Source organism: Manacus candei, unplaced genomic scaffold (assembly GCF_025592945.1).
Source record: "Manacus candei isolate 608988 ecotype Guabito, Panama unplaced genomic scaffold, ASM2559294v1 h1tg000050l, whole genome shotgun sequence".
Taxonomy (NCBI): domain Eukaryota; kingdom Metazoa; phylum Chordata; class Aves; order Passeriformes; family Pipridae; genus Manacus; species Manacus candei.
Window position 1 is genome coordinate 20,295,072 of NW_026138098.1, and position 22,026 is coordinate 20,317,097.

General features: G+C 42.2%; 1 protein-coding gene across 12 annotated transcripts in view; it reads left to right on the plus strand.

Annotated features, from left to right (window-relative positions):
- PAX2 (paired box 2) overlaps positions 1-20,570 on the plus strand; it is a 99,580-nt gene extending 79,010 nt beyond the window's left edge. For 3 of the 12 annotated variants that reach the window (XM_051800131.1, XM_051800136.1, XM_051800142.1), the window contains 4 exons: positions 5,788-5,997; positions 9,720-9,821; positions 15,744-15,830; positions 17,754-20,570. In XM_051800131.1, coding sequence (XP_051656091.1) covers positions 5,788-5,997; positions 9,720-9,821; positions 15,744-15,830; positions 17,754-17,830 — 476 coding nt within the window. In that variant the 3' untranslated portion in view covers positions 17,831-20,570. Of the gene's footprint in view, positions 1-5,787; positions 5,998-9,719; positions 9,822-15,743; positions 15,831-17,753 lie in introns of those variants that run through there. The other 9 variants (XM_051800130.1, XM_051800132.1, XM_051800133.1 and 6 more) reach the window with 4 other exon arrangements.
- The last annotated feature ends 1,456 nt before the right edge of the window (positions 20,571-22,026 follow it).

Sequence of the window (22,026 nt, forward strand, 5' to 3'; positions counted from 1 at the left end):
GAAAATAATTATATTGTCTTCCCAACAATTCAGGTTTTGCCTTTTCTTCTGGGGCTAAATGAAGGATCCAATGAGTATGGCTTTGATAAAATTTTTTATGATGTAGATATTTGCCCACTGACAGCAAAGACTGTGCTTTATATCTGTGTTAAGCAACACCTGTCAGCAGATGTTAATAATTTTGATCTCCATCAGCTGTACTGGATTTAATCAGGCCCACTGTTTGTACAGTTGAAATTACCCACTGCAGTCTTTCAGAGAAATGGAAAGCTTACGGCAATCTTTGGCCCATCTTTTTAAGTTCAGGATTGCTGCAGGCTACCCAGGAACATCTATTCTATCCTATGGTTAGTAAAATATCATTATGATGAAACCTTGGAGTTACCTATAATGAGGACTATGTGAAAAACTAACGTGTTCTAATTGCATTTCCCAGCCTATATTTCAAAAACATCCGGTTTAAGAGGTAATATTCAAGTCGCAACCCCCCCAGGAACAAGCATATGCTACACTTCAAGGCAGGGAGAAATGGCCAAATCTGGTGGGCTGGGACTCAGGAAATGAGACAACAATATAAAATTCACTGAACTTCTCTGTTTGCCAAGTGCACAAGTTGCACAACTTTCCCCCCTGTGCCCAAGTCTTTAAAGCATATCTTCTCAAACTAGGACACTTCATCTGCTCCATCTGCAAACAAATGTACTTAGAGCCAAACAAAATTGGCTTCAGTGGAGTTCTCCAGTGGTTAACCAGTACTCACAGTACTCAAACAGTTTCAAAGAGTAAGTCCAGATCACAGGTCTACTGGAAGCTCTGTGTTTTAGTCTGTATGAAGACCATAAGAATTTTCTCTTGAAAGTAACATACAGAGTTAGCAGGTCAGTTTACTCTGAGAGCAGCAGTTAATCAGATCAGACACAGTTTTATAAAATCCAGTTTTATGAAAAAAATAGGGCAAATAGAATTGAAAACTTGACGTGTGATGTGATGTCACAACAGTGTCGACTCCTGGGGGAAAGCAATCCAAGGTTGTTTCTTTAAACACGTACTTCAACAGTGTAATGGGCTAAGAACATGGACAGATGTGTGCAGAAACAGAAAATAAACCTGAACACACAAGGCTCATTCTCCAGTCAACAGGAAGACACAAAAGGTATAACGAGAAGCATATTAGTCTTTGCATATTTTTCAATTCTTCTAGCACAGGCCTGTTATGATCAGAGAAGGGAAAAAAAATAGGACAGTCTTTATCTTCAGTGCAATTTGCATAATGCCCTTGCCCCAGAAAACCTAGAAAACTAAGAATAGAAAAGTGGTTCTTTTGACATGACAGAAAGAAGAAACTAACAATATGCTATGTCAGTCCAGTTTGGTCTTTTGTATGGCTTCTGGAATTTGAGGCAAGATTCCCACATGGGATAAAATGATGTGACTCCACTGCCTATAGTGTAAATTCACCGGTCCATGAGTTCTGAGGACTCAGTGCCATTCTATTTGCCACAACAAAACTTTTTGAAGGAATAGAGATTAAAAAGATGTTTCAATGGTGGGTACAAGCATAGGATCCAAAACTCCTGAGATAAGATTCAGCTTTGGCACAGGGTTCATACACGAACTTAGGTATGTCTTTTCTGGGCTCAGTTCCTCATAGATAAAACAGTGATCCCTAAGCAATGCTGTAAGGATATGTGTTCTAAAGGGTGGGGAACTGGGGTCATACAAATATTTGGTAGAGACCTCAGGAAAAGATGAAGAATGGGAAATGCTGTCCAGATGGTGAACAGTGTTGAGTGGGTGTGTACAAGCTATCCCTTACGCATGGATATGCCATCTTGGTATTCTTCGTTTACTGTAAAGAAAAGGAGCACTGGATGCAGGTAGCTTATCCTCCAGGAAGGCAGCAATGAAAAACAAGCAGTTTATCTAGTCCTGCAACGATCTCTGCTTCCCTTCCCTTCAGCAGGAGAGAGCATGATAAAAGAGAAAGCATGAGTCTCTGTAGGAACTCAAAGCTGTGAATCTTCCTCTCACCCTGTCTGGCCAAAATCCCTTCATTTGCAGGGGGAATTTAGGCCAGGGATCACCAGTTCTCACTCTCAGCCAGAATAACAGAGGAGAGGGTTAGAAAGGAAGAAAAACAGCCATAACTCAGCAAGTACAGTCAGAAAGAGAGGAGTAGGAGATGCATAAAACGTGGTTCTCTCATATGTTTCCAGCCATGTCCCCACCCTGCTGACTCTTTCAAATTTCCCCCATCAGGACAGTGAGAGATTCTTTTTTTGGGGGGAGGTCACTTACAAACAAGGATATTGTTTGTCTTTTAGAAGAAGAAAGGAGATTGGGTCAGGAATAGATTACTGCTGCTTCGGAAAGAGGTTGCAAACTCATTCCACCCCCCTATTCGATTCCAGACTTAGGAGCAAGACAGATACGTTGGGGTTTGCTGATACAACCTTACTGAGGAATGCTCCCAGCAAGACACAGACAAGCCAGTATGGCACTATTCCACAGCTTGCTGGCAGTAGTGGGACTTAGGATAGAAGGGGCAAGTTCTCCATCACAAATAAAAAAGAATTACAGAATGGAGAAAATCAAAAGTGAAAACAAAAAAGGTGCAGCTGAAGTTTGAGGTGGTTAAAATGAAAAATGGGACTGTGCCATTCACAGGTGGATAGATAGATCAATCAATTGATCTCGTCTACACTGACACACTTTGGAGCTATAATTCACTGCTGGGGCAATTATTCCAGCATAGCAGTGGCAGGAGCTATATCAGAGACAGAATTCAGGTGCTTTTAGTCAGGGGAGAGTTGGACAACAAAGGAGTAAAAAATGGTAAATACCATCCATCAGTAAAGATACATGGGATATAAGTTATGTCTGTGCACTTGCAGGGTGTATAGGGACAGATAGACAGATAGATAAATAGACACATAAAAGTCTGAGTTTTGGTTGTGCAATCATTCGCTGTCTGACCTTATACTCTCCTCCTCTCCACTACTCTTAGAGAGAAAAGCGTTTAGCATTATTGCGTCCAGGTCTCTTTGCCATGTTACTGTTGGCTCCTTTATCCCCCCACACTGAGTAAGTGGTGCTGACTCTGGAAGGTGCGAGGAATTTTTCTTCATAAGCCTTGATGTGTTCAAGAGAGGGCTGGGCTCATCTCCACTGTGAGTCTGACAGGCGTTTTAACAGCCTCACAACACCAGGACAAATAGCTCCTGGTCCCTTAACTCTTCTCAGATTTGCAAGGCAAGGCCCAGCACTGTTGTTCCCATTGCAAGGGCTTTACACAGTCTTTCAGGCTGAAATCCTCTCTGTGGTGGCTGGGCAGAGCGGAAATCCAGGGGCTGGATCAGATTGGCCTAATGCTACAGCAGCTTAAGCGGTCTGTTTTACCAGAGATTATGGTTTCACTTACACAGAGCGCCTGAAAAATGCTGCGGTTTAGGAAGGATTATCGCTGAAAATTCCATGCTTTAAAAGAGAAATAAAGCAGGGGAGGGACTAGGAAACCCAATGTGCCTGGGGGCTGTGCAAACAGGATTAACCTCTGCCCATAGCACCTCTTGCTTCTGCCCACCCACGCTTCCTGTGTCCACCTTCTTCTCTGTCCTTTCCTTCCTAGCAGCTCCCCACACCTGCTGTGTTTTGTATAATACAGAGAGCTGGAAAAGTAGTCTGGAAAATGCCCAGGACCAAAGTGTCCCTAGTTTATTTACGTATCACTGTCAAGTGGCTTCCTTGAAAAATATCACTTCACTTGCAGCCTGTGAAAGCCAGAGGAACTTTTGGCCCTCTGCTTGCAGATAGATCTATTCATCCAAATTATCTTGTATCAACATTATTTGGATAAAGGCTTCAAGCACTCCCAGAAGGCTGGTGGTAACTCTGCCTGTCTGCTCTGAAGGTAAATCTGTGAACTCCTTGCCATCTGATGACAGAGGATGCAGAAGAAAAATAGGTTTGGAGCTTCTCCATCTACAGAGACTGGCACTGGCATATGAAAGTTCGCTAGTACACTTGTAGGACAGTGTATAGTTGTAAAAAGCAGAAGCTGCACACTGATGTGCTGCCTACTCTGGTGACTTTAATTAACTGTACAATAAAATCCAGATACTCCAGCTTCTGTTCTGCATATCCTCCACAAAAGGTCCCTGCCAAACAGAGCTTCCTAGCAAAAAAGGAAAAGAAATTACAATCCTCACTTAGCATACCAGAGACATCACATAAGTAAACTAAATGAAGAGGAACCATACACCTTTTGGCCAGGACTGATCCTTCCCAATAGACTGAAACATGAACATATGTCCTTGCTGCAAAGGAGTCTTGGTGATCAGAAACCTTTACTGGCCATCCAGGTCAGAAGTACTTGGAGCAGAACACAGATGGCAAACTATCATTTTCACCAGGTAGCAAACCTTCAGGAAACAAATATCTCAGGATAAACAGAATTCACAGATAGAAACTGCCCAGTCCTTTATTGTCTAGGTGAGCAGTACAGCCTCTCAATAAAATGCCTAGAGTTAATTAAGCCAGTTCTACATTAATGAAGTCAGATTTATGACCTAATTATATGTCACATTTGTATTTCTCTGTATAAACCAAAACCACCAGAACTAACTTATTTCATAGGCCATTGGCAACACTTGCCATCACAGCAAAGAGATGGCTTTCATTTATTGGCATTAATTTGTTTCCCTGAGGATGGATGGTTTGCTAGATGATTTGGATAGGATCTGATCACATCATCCATGCTTTGCTTTCAGGTATTCAAATACAGCATTCTACTATTGCTGTCCCAAAAACAGTGAGTGTTCTGGAGTACTTATGCTTTAGGTCACAGAGTTCTCCAATTCCCAAACCTCCTACTCAGCAGCTGAGTTAGGAGCAGTTACAAAGCTGTATCTATTGTGCCTATGCAAATCTGCACATCAGAAATGGAAGTCCAATATAAACAACAATGAAAATTAGACCTTTTATAAGTCCCCTACATTTTGTCTCCTCCATTATGTCTCTCTGTCAAGGTATCTATCTGGCAAACTTATACTCTGCAACCAATCAGCTGGTTAAATCTCCAAAGTGTGCCACTGTGAACAAGATCAATTAATTGATCCATCTATCTACCTATTAATTGCACAGTCCCATTTTTATTTTAACCACCCCAAACTCCAGTTACACCATTTTTGTCAAAGCCTTTATAAAATTTGGCTTGAGAAGCTTTGACAATTACACTCAGCAACCTGTTTAATAGGTACTCGTAACAGCGCTGCTCTTCTGGGGAAGGTTACCTTGAGTTTGAAGAGAAAAAGTGGTATAATTCCTTGAGCCAAACTGTGTAAATGTAGCATCTTCATGTGCCCTCAGCCAGCAAGAGAAAGCAACAGGAAAGGGAGCACAAAAGCTTCAGAGCATTCTTCTTCCCAACCCTATGCTTTTTCCTGTCCTCCTGCATGTTCCCTCTCTCACCTCTCCTTTTCCTGCATCTCATCCCTCCCATCTGCCACGGCACTCCATTCCCCTCATCTCCTGCTGCCCCTGCAGAGGCATCCCTGCAGTCTGAGCCTAGCCCCCAGGTGCATTTACTGCTGTTGTCTCAGCACTGGCTCCTCTGATCTACTCCTAACCTTTTTATTTTTGTTTTTGTTTTAAAATTAATTTCCCTGTAGATTTTAACCACTCCATTTTCATTTACCCATTTTGTTCTTCCTCTCCTCCCTTCCCCACCCTCCTCTTCCTTCCCCTGTTCCCTTTGTCTGTCTGTGTCCATCCCCTACCCTACCACAGAAAACCTCTCCTCTCCCCTCAGTATAAAGCAAGAGCCTCATGGAGCCTCTCTCACCCCTTTCACCCCCACCACGCCGGTCGGCTCTGGGCAGGCTGATCTTCAGCCCTTCCACATGGCCCTTTCAGACGATGCGTCCACGCCCTGCTACAGTGCCTTCCTTCATCATGGTGCCCACTTTGGGCAGTCCAGCAGCCAGCCTCTGATAGCAGGTAACCGGCCTTGGCCACAAACTGAGTGGGGATGCTCTAGGAAAAGGGTTCAGTTTCGTCTGACGGGGAGGCCAGTAAATGCTGCAAGCTCTTTGAGTGCAAGTGGGAACCAGAGCAACCACGTTCCAGGTCTGCATATGCAGCATATGTTCTCAGCTGCATGAAGTCACAGTAAGATTTCATGCCTATCCTTCCTTTTTTAGAATAAAATGGGAAAAGAAGCTGTAACTACTTAGAAGTGACTGGGTGTCCCAGCTGGATGGGTCTGAGACTCAGCATAGAAGCACTTGTACAGCATAATCCTGTGTTTCCTCAATAGCCATAATGTCCTTGTGTACTGTAGGCCCAGCAAAGGTACTGTGTGCTAGCCTAATGGAGATGATAGCAGCTTGAAGATCCTAGCCAGCTCTAATCCTGCCTGGGTTGTTCAGCACAGGTTGTAGCTACTAAGTCAGATCAACACACAGGCAGTTGGTGAGCACTGCCACAGCTATGCTGTGGGCAGTATTTGAGTCACCTGCTTTGGGAGTGTCAGTGTGAGCTGATGCCTTCACACAGCAGACCAAGTAGTTAAGAAACCCAGCATCATGTATGAATGTCAAGAGCAGGAAGGGTGTGTGAGAGACTATAATGTTTTACAGTCAAAAAATACAGACCTGACATAGGTGGCCTTTAAGGCAAGAGTAGAAGTGAAGAAATAGGTTGCAGAAGATGGCAGCACCTATGAGCAGCAGGTGGGAGGGGAGGATGAGGAGGAAGGACAAGTTTCAGGTAGATACTAAGGAAAACTCCTGACCAAGGTGACTGAAGCAACATTGCTGTAGAAGTTCAAGGGTAACTTGGATGAAATAGGGGGTATTATCTGAGGTGACCACTGACCACTTTTCAAAGGATGTAATCTGGGCTTTTACAGAACAGACAAGTCTTAGTGCAGACCACAGTTCCTAATACTCAAGAAACATATCTTACCTCTACCTCCTTCATGTTCGTTTATTATTTTTCTCTTTTGACCTAACATCCTTCCTTTGTATTGTCATGTGAGATTTCCATTTCTAAACCTCCATGTAGGAAAACAGAAAGTAACATCAGAGAAGATTTGTGTTCCTAACATTGCCTTGGTCCAACCTTACTGCAGCCAGTAAGAGCCCCTGAGTCCTGGGCACTTCCTAAGCCAAGAAGTCTCCTGACAGACTCTCTCCAACAATACAGATCTTTGGGGATGCTGTCATATATGACCAACTTCTAACCTAGAAGGCACTGTGTTTCAGGAGAGGGACCTGCCTTAGGACCTTTATAGGGAATTAGACATGGGGCAAAGTGTTCAAAAGCTCAAACAATGTCACAATGATTCAGATGCTGTTTCTCACTCAGAAGGCTCTTGGAGGAGGGAGAATGGCTGGAGTTGGAAGCATGTTATGAGTTAGCTTTGCCATAGCCTTGGAGTACAAGAATTTAATAATCCTGTCTACCTGTTTGTAATGAGAAGAGGTAATGGAAGGGGCCTGCTTACATATAACAGCATTTTAAGAGCCTCCCTGTGGGACTCTTAGTGATGCTGCTGATACAGTACTTGTTATCTTCTTTTTCAAGACTGGGATTTTGACAGATGATCACTTCCAAGCAAATTTTCCATGCTCAGTTTTGAACATCAGCCTCTTGCACTCGTGTCTGAATAAAAACACAAGGGCATATGTGCATACGTCAAAGTAGCAGAGTGAGTGTATATGTGTTCCCAACTGAATGGAAGTGTCAAAATGAATTAATTTTGCCTGCCGCTACATAATGTTATCTTTAACTTTTCAGTGACACTGCTTTCTCACTCATCACCTGTTGTTATATCTCAGGCTAGTCAATAAATGAAACTAAAAGAACAAGAATTTTAAGCACGAAAATTTCTTGCCTTAAAAGAATGTGAGAAAAAAATAACTACATATAGTAGGCGTTATTCATACAGCTTAACGCACAGCTACAAATCACTAAAGGAATGATGGTGATAAATGAGTAAAAGAGTGTAGAACATAAATCCCTGAGACACTACATATTTATTTTTATCGATATTGGGGAGCGGCTGGAAAATGGCTCAGCCATTGCCTGGTAGTTCTATGCCATTATCTAAGAGGAGGTGAGCTAGGAACATCAGCCACTGATCAGGAACCTCTTGAGGGAGAAAGAATGAAGTTGCAATTCTGTCTTCTTGAGTAAATCACCTCAGTAATCTTTAGTCAAGACCTATGAAAGCAATGACACTGTATTTTAACCTACCTCATGCCAGAGAAACTTCCTCCCTTCAGGTTGAGCTCCGTGCCTCTTAGTTCTTGCTTTGCCTTATAACTGTTATTTATCTCTGATTTCCCAGCCAAGTTTCATGCTTGTTCCAGGGCCTGCTTTATCAGTTACCATTTTGCTGCTACTAGAGCTAAACCAACTCTTCTTCTTCTTTCATTGGTGTATCCCAGCACGGTTCCAGTGACTCCAGTGGTGTTAATGGGCTACACTTAACCTGTCACTTCTAAAGGCAAATCAGACTCCTGCCCTTCAGTTAGAACAGACAGGAGAGATAAAATTTAATAAAGGAACAACAAATGGCACAAACTTCTTGGTGAGCTACAGTTCACCTAGGAAATGTGAAAGGCTTTGGATGCCTGGATCAGGCTGACATCTCAGTAGGCAGTGTTGGAGGTTGAGCTGTAAATCTCTCAGCAGCTGCGGGGGAAAGATTATCTTAATTTATTTAGCACTTCTTTTTTATTTTGGTTTGGGTTTTTTTTGTTTTGTTTTGTTTTGGCTTGAAACTCCCAGCAGCTTCTGAGATTATGTTCGTTCATTTAAATGCAATAAGCACTAACAGCAAATGCCCTTCTGGCTGGCCCATTTTCAGGCTAACCCATCCAAATGAGGAAATGCCTCTGGCATCAACCAAGAAGCCCCCAGATGCACTTCCTGAGAGATGAAAAATAAACTACAACCAAACACCCAGTCCACACCCCTCTCTACTTCTTTGATGGTGAAAAGATATTACAACTTTAAATATTACAAACAAAAACTTGTACCTGTGATAAAAATGAAGTGAGACTCAAACTAATTTGCATGATCCTATTATTATATACAGTACACCAACACTTGGAAGGAGTCCAACCAGTATTGGTCTCATGCTAAGCACTGTGCAAACGTACTAAAAGTGTGGCCTTGCACCAAAGAGTTTGCAGCATAAAAAGAAGCACAGAGAGGTGAAGTGACTTGCCTAAAACCATCAGCAGATGAATGACAAAGGTGAGAAGAGAGACGGGCACAGAAAACTCTTGGATCACTTTCCAATGCCTTGCACATTGATCATGCCCTAAAGCAACATCACCACAGTTTTGGAACTGCATCCACTGCATATAGACAGGACCTCAGCTACTTTGGCAATGATTATGCTGCCATTCTCTGTGCAGATCAGGGCCATTTTGATTTAGTAAAACAGATCCAAAATCTACAATGAAACAAAACAAAGTCTTTTGAGCCTCACAAAGCTAAGTTTTAACATCTACCCTTACAGTGTGAGATCAAAAGTGCACAATCTTCACCCAGAATTTTCAGGGGATGGACAGCATTTATGTAAGAGAAGGCTGCACAGGAGTTGCTATCAAGCTGCTAGTCATTTGGGAGAGAAGGTGATATCAAATCAATATTGAAAGATCTTATCCTTATTGATCACCTGTCCTGATTCTTTCCCCTTCCAGGTCGTGATATGGCAAGCACCACCTTGCCTGGCTACCCACCCCATGTTCCCCCAACTGGACAAGGCAGCTACCCAACCTCAACTCTTGCAGGAATGGTTCCTGGTAAGTCAGCTGCCAGACCTCACTAATGGTGCACACATGTTTGAACAGTATACCAGCTTTGGTATACCAGCTTTGCAAGAGCTTTCACATCTGGCTTGGCTATTGCTTTGCTGACATTAAGAGCAATTCTTTTCATAAAGAAATCATCCGGTGCCTATAACCAATGTTGCTAAAAACCCTTTTTGTAATGTAGCTCTTTCCTCCTAGTAACTGATTAACTGCTGCTATGGGCAACTAGCTAGCTATAACCTGTGGCAATTAATTGGTAATTAACCTAGTATTCATTAACTAACGTAATTATTTTCCAATGACCTATGCAGGTTATTATGCACTGCTTATGGCTCAGGATATTCACCTATCCACTAACTTAGGGGAACAACTTACCTTCTATCTAAAGCCATGTCATCAAACTGAAAGTTATCAATGGTAATTTAATACCTGCAGTTTTTGGAGACCTACTGTCTATAGCATAAACTAGCTAAGAACTCAGCAATGATTAACAGCATTTCAGGAGAAACCAGTTATGCACTTTTAACAACCAACTACTTACCTGCCTTCTGTTTGTAAGATTGTGCCTCCAACCCAAGAAACTATCTACCTAATCCTACATCCAAAGGCAAACTCTTTCTTTGTTACCCAATGCCTTTGGAGAAATACCTTATCTCAACCTATGGATTCTCCCACCCTTTAGGGAGAAGAGAGGACCATTTACTTCAGGGCATCTGAAGAGTTTCTTACCTCAGGGTCTATTCCCCACTCCTGATGACAGTTTTCCCCAGGAGATAAACAAAGAGACAAGATTTTCATTTCTCAGACACTGTAGCTCAGAATACAGAACTTATCTGCCACTGATTTCTGCTTTTGATACAGCCCAGGGTTGTGAGTTCTGGTGGTTAAGGAGCAGGTACACAGTCCATTCTGCAACCTCTGCTTCTGAAAGGATGAGTCCAGAACCAAAGCAGCACAAAGCTGAGGACGGAAAGCTCTTCTATTACTATCATATGATTTGCCAGGGCTTATGAGTGGGAAGCCTAACTTAACCCTCATTCAGATTTTGGAACAGCTAGCTGAATGAACATAAACTGCAGTGAGGATAGCGAAAATATCACTGATAGGAAATGTTTTCAGGTCAAAGTCTTTAAATGATAAATTATAGAGTCATAGAGTGGCTTGAGTTGGAAGGGACCTTTAAGATCATCTAGTTCCAACACCATTGTCATGAACAGGGACACCTTTAACTAGATCAGGTTGTACAGAGCCCCATCCAGCCTGGCCTTGAACACTTCCAGGAATGGGGCATCCACAAGTATTCTGGGCAACATGTTCCAGTGGCAAATTTTAGGGCATCTCCTTCTACATCCTTCTAGATGGTTTGGCTCCAGAATCAGAGAAGCACTAAGACAATATATATCAATTAACACACCACACTCCCATAAACACACACCAGTAACAGTAGGTAGATTCAGTTGACAATATTTAAATCAGTTAAAGGTCAAAATTTACAGGAGGTCATGGTGTATAGAAATTATTAATAATACCAAACTAACTGGCTCTTTGAGTAGAGACTTCTAAAAAACCAGGCTCTTCTCAACTTCTAACTGTTCTCAACTGTTCAGTGGTTGCTATGTAAGTTTAATGTCCTCATCACAAGGATGATACTGACTTCTAAACTGGGACAAAGATTTTAAGACCACTAATCACAGGGGTCACTTATCCAAAAAAAGGGTATTTTAGCTCCTTGATGTGGAGGTCGCTTATCTATAACACAGTAGTGTCCCAAAAACCCACAGAAATACTCCCAAAAAGAAAAGGAGCAGAATTATATAGAAAAAAAAAAGTTGTTATAGTTCAAAGTAAAAAAAAAAAAAATACTCCAGTCAAATGGATATATTTACATTAAATCTAATGTCAACATTCAATCAGAGGAAGTTCTTCCAGTGGCCTGCTTGGGCACCCTGCAGTAGTTACTGCATTTTTCAACAGAGCATCAAGTTCCAGCTGTTTCAGTCATACCCCACTGGTCAGACCCAGTCAGGAAGCCCTTCTATTCCTGTCTTCTAATGTGACCAAAGCCAACAAGATGGAGATAAAGAGGCTTCCTGTGAAGAAACAGAAGACTTGGTTTTAATGGGTCACACTGCAGATCTCTGCGGCCACTACTCTGTGTCAGGGGCCAACAGGAAAAGACTGAGGAAGCATTAAGAATAGAGTAAGAATGTATTGGTACTTTCTCAAAAGATCTCCCAGCCTCCAAGTTGCAGCTAAGAGACTTCCTAAGCCAGACTTAGTATATTTCTATTTCATATTAAACACCCTCTATCGGTTTTCCCTCCACAAACTTAAACAATGTCTCCTGAACCCATATAAGCCTTTAACATCTACTGCAACCTGTGGTAAGAAGTTCTGTAGCTTAACTACATATTTTGTGAAAACTATTTCCTGTATTTGTTCTAAACCTGCCACCTGCTAGGCTCACTTCATGCCTCATCGTTTCTGTATTGGAAGACTAAACCAACAAGATTTAAATACAGATGCCAAGAAATACTGTTAGTAAAGATTCCCAGAGCACAGATTGCACAGAATATAGGCCTCATGAGATCGATCCTCTGTGCTTGCTTGCAACCTCTGTTAAGAGTCTGGTTTGAGCAGAGAAAACAAATACAATATTGCCAGTGGTTTGTTACATGCCCTCAGGCCAAGAAAGATCAGGGGCCAGTGCTCTAACTACACTGGAAACAAGAAGCCAGCAAGATGACCACTCAGGAAGTATCTTTAAGAAACCTACTGACATACAAACAAACCTATTGTTTAGATATGAGTGAATAAGAGAAAGAGGCTCTGTATTCTCTAAACAAAGGTGCATATCTAAACACACAACTGTTCAGAAACCAGATTTCTAATCCATGCAAAATTCTGATTTTTTGATATTTGTTTTCATCCTGCATTGGTACAAGGAGACAGAATCTTGAAACAGTTCAATTTGCGAACATCAGGATAAAACATTTCAGTAATGTCAACATGTTCTAGATGTCAAGACATATTAAAATAATGAAAGAATTGAAAGGAAATTAAATGAGATGAGAAAGGCAAAATGAAACAGAACAAGAAAGTTGAAACATAATACTTTGTTTCAATTTGCAATAATTTCAGAACTTTTCTTTCCAAAACTCCATTGAAGCTGACAAGCTCATGCAAGACATTTCCATTTCAATGAGACAGCATTTTCCAGTGGAAAACTGTTTCTGAGAAGATTGTTTGAGCAGTGCTAATTAAATCTGCTATGTTCTACTCATGACAACCTTTCACTAGACTTCTACTTGCATAGTCTACAGAAGAGCTTGTCTCCTGTTGCAGTACATCCATGCAACACGGTCAGCGCATGCAAATATCTCTGAGGTTTATGTGGATGATCTGATAAGACACATATCCCGCATTTGCCCCTGCCCATAACTTCAGGTCCCTGGCTGCAGACATGGAAGAAAGCCAGTAGTCCTGAGCACACACTTGAAAAAGCAGGGGTTAGTCACCCAAAGAAGGATGATTCGGGTATTGTGCTACACTTAACCTACACATTTGAGAGAAGTTTCCCACACAGGTAACAGAACATCTTTGATCTCTGCCTCAATTCTTCCTCTTTCCCAGAAAGGTCACCAAGTTTCAGCAAACCGTTTTAGTAAAGTGAGCACCGGCTGAAGGAACTGCTGTTTACACAGAGCAGCGCGGAGTCTGCAGAGGGCTGGGGATGGCAGCGGCAGGGAGTCGTTAAACAGAATCCAATGTTGATGAGGAAATTACACTTGTTTCATTAGTGATCGGGGAAGGCGATAGCTCAGTTCCTCTTGGTCACAGTTGAGCTCAAAAGCTCATTATCCTGCTGCATGCATGCTTTCACTCCTCGTCAATAAACACTGTTTCCAGTGGCTGCCCTCCCTCCTCCCCAGCGCTCCATAGCTGTGACTCTTTCTCCCGTACTTAACCCATGTTTAGGAACACTATAAACAGTTTAGGGTGTCAACTCAGAAGGTGGTGAGAGAGAAGTCTTGAAATATCAGAACAACTTCCCTCCATGCAGTGAAATGATGTTATATGAGGCACTTCAAAAGCAGAAATTCCCATGTGGATAGTTTCTCTCCTTCTTTGGGAGGCAAACACATTCTAGTATATTCCACAGATAAGTCAATTCAGTAGAGATAAATCTGGACTCTGCATTGCATCTTGATCATCTTAGCAGGTTTCTATTCCTTCCCAGCTAGTTGTCAGGATTTTCAGTGCAGGATGTTTCTAGCTATGGAATTATGCTGAGTTATTATCATTAAAACAGTAGTTAGGAAGATCTGTCACACAAAATGAGGTTTTATGTGGAAACTAAAAATTATTGTGACTAAAATACCTTTGGAAGTTGATGGGGTTTGATGCATACACGTTTTTGCACCGACTACTTTGGTTATTATCCTGAGTTACTTTTAAACCTGGCTGGAAAGATTCTCCTCAAGTTTAAAGCAGTGTAAATCCCCTGATTTCAACAGCCTTCATTTCCACCATCTGAGAATCTATGATTTTGGCTTTAACACTCCAGTGAGGGGAGATTTGCAGAGATTACGGTATAATTAATTGACATTCTTTGGTAATTGCATCACAGGCATCCATCGTGTCTTGAATTGCCTTCTTTTTCTGTTCCATGGTATCTAGCAGGGACTGCCAGGTGTTTATCAAACACTTCTGCTGTAAAAATTCCACCCCTGCCTTGGGCCACATCAGAAGCTAATAGCCACACTGTTCTACCACTGTCCTTTAAGTGCACAATGCCTTTCAGATGGCATTAATTGTCCCCAGTCTGTTGGTACTGCATTAAATTGAAGTTATGATCAAATAATGTCATGCTTTTTTTTAATAGAATGATACATGTTTAAGTTTGGGGAGATTTATTTTTTTTTTGAATGCAGCACCATAACTTCTTGGCCTTCTATTAAAAAGGGAGACTCAGTTCCTTCTGCACAATAAAACTGAATATTAAAGAAGACTCTACAACATTCAAATCTTGGGTCAGAGTCTTACTAGATCTCAAAGCTTGCAAGTATTTTGGTTTGGGTCCATTTTATTAAACGTGAAAAGTGGAGCCACAGCACAGCTTGTCTTTCAGATTCAACACAGTACCTAAAGCACTAATCATTAGAAAACTATGTTCTGGAGCTGGAATGCAGTAAGTTTTCTCTGTAACTCACCAAGAATAAAAGGGGGGTTAATCATGTATGAATCACTTTTCTGACTAATACCATCATACAGAGTAAGAAAGTGATTCATGTGTTTTTCCATTTTATTTTACATTAAAGTCCAGCCTACTCAGAACATTTCCAAAAAGGAATGATACTCTTCTCAGCAAATATGCCATCACCCTCAGTACCCTACAAAGAAAACTTAGCAATACATATTGCCATCAACAGCACTGCTAGTTCCAACGAGTTTATTGTGAGCTTGTCCCATCAAGCTGCCATACCTGCCGTCTTGACACTACTGGAGAACCTTAGATTTATTTATAAGAAAGCCGATAGTTAAGTGTAGAAAAAGCTTGCATATGCAATCCTACTGCAACTTGAGATTTGGAAGTCAGAAGGCAACGAAAATAAGGGAAGAAAAAACAAACCACTTTAATTTTTTTTTTTATATTACTGAATTTCATTCTTTTAAATTAATTTCTTGATTGTGAAGAGGTCAATCTTATGATTTTTAATGTTATGTGTAAGGAACTTTGCACTGAAGAAGCCCTGCAGGGTCCTGAAGGGCAGGGTCCCAGCTGGGCAAGGAAGCTACATACCCTAGTTTTCCTGCTGGTGTACAGATTCAGCATCAACACTGGCTTGATGGAATAGCAGACATAAGTCTTCATTCCTAACTGTATTTCACACCTTCCTTCGTTTCTTCCAGGGAGCGAGTTCTCAGGGAACCCCTATAGCCACCCTCAGTACACAACCTACAACGAGGCCTGGCGGTTCAGCAACCCTGCGTTACTAAGTGAGTACCTCTTTCCCACAGCACACCCCCAGCCTCGCGCTCCTTCTGTTTGTCTATTCGTTTTCTTTGTTTTTTGGTTTTGTTTGTTTGTTTGTTTCTGAAGAGGGTTTTCAAGTATTTGGGCAGGTGATAGGCCTTTTCCCTCACTCTCAGTCCAGTGTTGAAATGGGTATATACTTCATGCATGTTTTGTAGCAGTTCTGGAGCCAATTCCTCTTTCATGAGATGGTTCAGAACTCAAGTTCAGCTCTGGCTTCTCTGTGAGCTGCATCCACAATTTATTACAGATTGTATCAGAAATGAAATTCAGGTTCTGTTACTCTCTCCGGCTGTAATCAGCATCCTTTCAAGGCCTTATTAAAAATCCAGATAACATTTCACTCCTCTCCCCAGCTAAACCCAGACTCAATTCCTGGGGATCTGTAAATCCCATAGAAGTTCTCCCTATTCAACCAGTTAGAATAGTGTCCAGAGTGGGAGACAGGCTGCATCATTAGGTTTACAATAGCCAGAAGAGTTGTCTTGCAGTGATATATATCCATCTCCAGTGACTAATATGCCCAGAAATAATCAGGGTTTTTTTTCAGAGGAGAAAAAAAAATCCTATGAGACTATCTTCTAATACACCACCTCTTTGCAAGGGAATAAGAAGATATTTATTATATGTAAAATAAATCAGTTGTGATTATTATCTACATATTTACTGAGGTTTAACAACTGGATAATAGATGCACATTTTATTCCAGTGTTGTTAAACCTCAGTAAATGTGATCTTAATAATCAATCACTATTTAACACACATTCGATAACCATCTAGAGAGATTTCACGTCAAATGTGACCCAAATTCCAAGCAGTAAAACACTGTAATTTTGTTTCATTTCTCTCCTCCTGGTTATAAGAGTGACCTATTATACTTTGTCAGGTATGCTCAGAACATCTGGCCCTGACACTTTCCTTGTGGTTACAGATCAGGTGTGACGTATTTGTGCTTCAGTGTTGTTGTGGTTTAACCCCAGGCATTAGCCAAGCCCCATGCAGCCGCTCATTCACTCGAGGATCGAGGAGAGAATCAGAAAGATAAAAGCTAGAAAACTAGCTGTGGGTTGAGATAAACACAGTTTAATAGGGAAAGCAAAAGCCACGCATGCAAGCAAAGTAAAATAAGAAATTAATTCACTGCTTCCCATGGGCAGGCAGGTGTTCACCCATCTCCAGGAGCGCAGGGCCCCATCACATGTAATGGTTGGGAAGACAAATGCCATCACTCCAAACGTCCCCACTTCTTCCTTCTTATCCCCCCTTTAAATACCAAGCATGACACCATACGGTATGGAATATTCCTCTGGCCAGTTTGGGTCATCTGTTCTAGCTGTGTCGCCTCTCAGCCTCCCACGTACCCCCAGGTTCCTTGCCAGCTTGGCAGTACGAGAAGAAAAAAAGGCCGTGGCTCTGTGTAAGCCCTGCTCAGCAATAACGAAAACACGTCTGTTATCAACCCTGTGTTCAGCACAAATCCAAAACACAACCCCATACCAGCCACTGTGAAGAAAACTAACCCTACCTCAGCCCAAACCAGCACAAAAGTTCACGGGCTTAGTTACTGATGGTCAGAAGAAGCAAAAGGATCTCCTTCCCATAGAGGGCTGTCAGATCCAGAGGCCACAGTAGCATCTATCCACTGAAATGCAACCCTCAGCTGGCTTCCACTGATTGCCTTTCCCTAATCCCTCTAGGAGCTCAGTCTCCAAATTCGTTCTTTTGGTTTCTTTTGCTTTTCTTTCTTCCTAACTTTCCTTTTCTTTTCTGTTCTCCTGTATTTCTTTTCTTAGTTTGATTGTTTGTGTTTTTTGTTTTGGTTTGGTTTTTTTTGTTTACTGTTTGTCCTTTCAACCAGTCCATTCTTCTCCTGTGTTAACTTTCAGGTTCCCCTTATTATTATAGTGCCACATCCCGGGGCTCCGCACCTCCCACTGCTGCCGCTGCCTATGACCGCCACTAGTTACCATGGAAACCACATGAAACTGCAGGGCGACAGCTTAGGCCTCCACATTGTACCTGTCTGATCACCTCCCTCATCCCTGGGAAGGGTGAAGAGACCTTCTCCGTTCCTCCCCACAGTCCAGTTCCTTCCTCTTCGCCATGAAGGCGCCGGACCAAGCGCTCACCACATGAGACTGAGACCCCCTCCCTCCCCCTGCCCTCCGCCCCGACCGCTTCCCCCACGCCGGGAACAGCCTGCGGCCAAGTGGCTTCTCCTGTGGGAGCCCTCCAATGCCCCTGGGTAAAGCTCAGCCACATGAAGTCCACTCGGCTTCCAGAACTCCAGGGGGACTGGGAAGCAATGCAGCTGGCAACCATTGCCTTACAGGACCCCTTTCTGGGAGCGGTAAGGGCCAGGGAAACAGGGGAGAATGCCGCTCATGAAACACTGTTCCCCAAAGATATACTCTTCTGTGGTGGACTCTTGATGTGTGTAACCTGTGATGGTCACCCTGTTCCCAGGACAGAGGGAACAGTCTGGCTAGAGCAGAGATGGCAGTACAGAGCCCTGGCCCATCTGGCAACGAAGAAAGGACCAAGTAATGATCTGCACCCCATGAGGGGTTCTCTGTGCACCTCATCCCCACTCTCCAGCACGGATTCCCCCAGAGTTGGCTGCACCTCACGGGTGGTGACTTTGCAGGCCAGAATTGGGAGGAACCTCACACATACACCCACAATTTCTGTGACACACAATCAGCTCAGACAGGAGGATGGAGCAACATTTACAAACAAACCGACGAAATGAAGAAATATATAAATAGATATATAAATATAACTGTGTTTTTATGCTTTGTCATGAAGGTCTGTAAAAAGGAACAAAAAAATCCCCAATTTTCTAAAAAACCCAAGTGAACAAAACCAACAAAAAAACCAAAATAATAATTAAAAACCCTACAAAAATAAAACTCCAAGTCCCATCCCTCCCCACCACCTGAATGGCAGACAAGTTCCTCTGACGTTTGATGCTCCTCTTTCACTCTAGGGTTTTGTTTCCTTTCTGTTTTGCACTACAGTGGGATGGTGGTATTGGAGAGGATTGGATGCCAGCTCCACCCGGGAGCCTCCTCCTCCTCCCCCTTTCCCAAAATCCTGTCTCTGGGGAGCAGTGTGGACAAGTCACATCTGACAAAGTTACCAAACACATCAGTCGACAAAAAAAGCACTCTGAGTCAACAAACGTTTTCCATGTCACTGGTTGGCAAACAAAGAAAACAAGCCCAGCTGCGCTCTAACTGCGCTGTGTGGTGGAAAGTGTGGGGCTTCATCTGGGCCCATCTGATTGCCCTCTGGACAGCTGAGACTGAGATGGACAAATTCAGGATTGGCTGGGATTATTGCTTGGTTCCCTAGCCCCTAGCCTTCAGTCCTTTTACCTTAACCTCTACTCATGACGACTTCAGTTCACCCACATCCCAACTTTTGCAATTTTAGATATGCCCAACACCCATTCTCTGCTGCCGGTGACAACAGCCTCATTATCTGTGCCCAACACCTAATTTCCTAATCACTATAGCCCTGCTATATGGGCCCCCCTTTGATTCCCAGTCCATCTGCTCATACACCTAGTAATTTATAGGCCCCACTCAAATACATATGCCTGCATCCTACCAGCCAGTTCCAACATACAGCCCCATCTTTTCATGTTCAATCCTATATTGTGCATCCTAATATTTACCCCTTATCCCAAATGCTCACCTGATGATTCTCTAGGGATTCTCTGCTCTTTTTGGTTCCCAAGTGACTGACAAACACTGTTCTGCAAAAGGCTAACTGTCAATAGAAATGCTTATTACTTCTGTATTGTCAGCAAACTCATAAACTGTTCCTTGCACTGACACTTCCTAAAAAATTACTCAAAGAAAACATGAAGGCAGCTCTAGCCTGCCCCCAGGGCATCAAGTCTGCCAAAGTAGATCCTTGTTGTTTTAGAGAGGTTTCAGATAAAACTCATGGGCTATTGTCCGTGGACAAAGACAGGATTGAGAATAAAACCCCCAAAGGGCATAGAAATGAACAGTGGAGCAATCTGTACAGCTAACATCATGTATAAAATCCAAAGTTCAAAGCCTCTGAGGAGATGTGGTAGTGGACTCTATTCTGTCTCCAAGTTAAACTTGTATGTATGAAATCCACCATCAGTAAACAGCTGTGTTGATCCCAAAGGCCCCTTTCACCTCACTCTTTTAGCCTTTGCATGGATTTAGCTGATTATATGTCCGTGTCTTCTTTAATGGGGTGCCCAAATGATAAGGGAATTTGGGGGGATGTTTACATAGAAGATATAGAGCTAAAATCTGTTCCTATGCAGAATAAAATCAAAGAGGTTATTCCTGATCTGTTAAAAGTGTCATTCTGCACATCTTACCTCTGAGTAACCCGCTGCAAATAGCAGAGTTATTACACTATCACTGAGACCAGAATTTGGCCTGTTATCCCATCTTATTCTTTGAGAGAAGAAAATTCTGTGCAATTTCTAAAAATATACTTTCACCACTCCTCCTGTTTTCCTTCACAGACATCAGATAGATGCTGAACCCTGTTAGTAGTGTCTCACTTTTAGTCTCTCAGTACAACCTTTGCTCTATTTGTGCACCACCCAGATTCACTCAGCAGGTGGTCAGGGCAGAGGCAATAAATCCCAGGACCAACACGGAGAAGGTCCTGAGGAGACTAAAGAAAAGAGACTCTCACACCTCCCACTTGGCCACCTGCAGCCCAGGGGCCAGCTTGAGAAAAGCTAGCAGCTCAGAAATGCTTATTTTTATAATGGTGTTTTGCTAAACTTGAGACATGAGCTAGGGTCTGAAAGCAGGATTTAGTTGGCTCACTCATGGCTGGCTTCATTTGACCCTTGGAGGGCCAAATCTGTTGTTGGTTTAACTCCACTGATGAAAGAGGATTTCCACCAGGCATTGGATTGGTTTGGAAAGTTCATAAGTACAGCATGTAGTTTGACTTGAAAAATTAAAAGGAAAGCAGAATTATGCAAAAAAACTGGGCAGTCTAATCCTCTTCCACCACCATCTGTAGACCCTCATGCGAATGTACTGAATTACATTTGCCAAAGAGTTTCTTGTGTTGGTTGTTTTGATTTACAGTCGGTGGATGCATTGTAAAGCAGTATTATAGCCCAAGTCTAGTAGCTGACGTGGGGATTTATGTGGTGATATTATGCAGAAGAAAACCATCAATATTCATATAGATTCCATTAGACTGGACTATGCAGGAAACGCAAAAATTCTACCAATTATTTAATATTATGTTATTTGCAAAAAACAATTGCTGCTTTGTAGGAAGATAATGTGTGTAATGTGAAGGCAATTCCTCTTGTATATAAGTTCATCTCCATCTTCATCATGGTAGTTATTAAAACAGCCTCGTCTCATCCTGTAGATAAGGAACACACTGTGTGTACTGTGCAAGTCTCGTTGTGCTCACTGAAAACAAAACGATGTGTTCAATAAAGCACAGCACAAATTCAGAACCTGAGGGAACAGCCAAACCTTGGAAGGACCCCTTTCCCCAACAGGCCAACAGTTGCTTCTGTATAGGTGGAACTTTTTTTCTTTTATTTTTATTTTCCTTTAAAAAATTTTACAGGAAAAAAAATGAAAAAGGATTGGAGGAAGAAATCATTATGCAAAATCCAGTGAAGTCTGACTCAAACCTCTCCTCAATTCTGCTGTGTCTTACCTTTCCCATATTTCTTTCTCACACCCTCTTTCCATTCAACTTCTATCCCTCTCTTTTATTATTTCTCATTCCCAATGCACTTTTCTATCCAGGGAGGGAACAGCATTATCGATATGGGAGCGGGTATCTGGGACCTCAAACTCCCCAGTTCTCTCTATCGCTCTAGAAAACCTTTGTCAAATCCAATTTCCCCCTCTACCTCAGTTCCAACCCTCTGTATAAAATGGGAATAACAATAGTTTCTAGTTCACAGGGGGATTACGCAGCTGAATCAATTAGCACTGCCTCAGTGCTTTGAGATTCTGGATAGAAAATTCTATCAAACTGTTAAGTATTATTGTGAATAATAATTAATGTTTCCATTACGTTTCTCTATTTTCCTTTTTTTCACAACTCATCCTTTGTTTCTTTATTATTCTTCTTAGCTCTCCCTTCACTTCCTCCTTCTCCTATCATTCT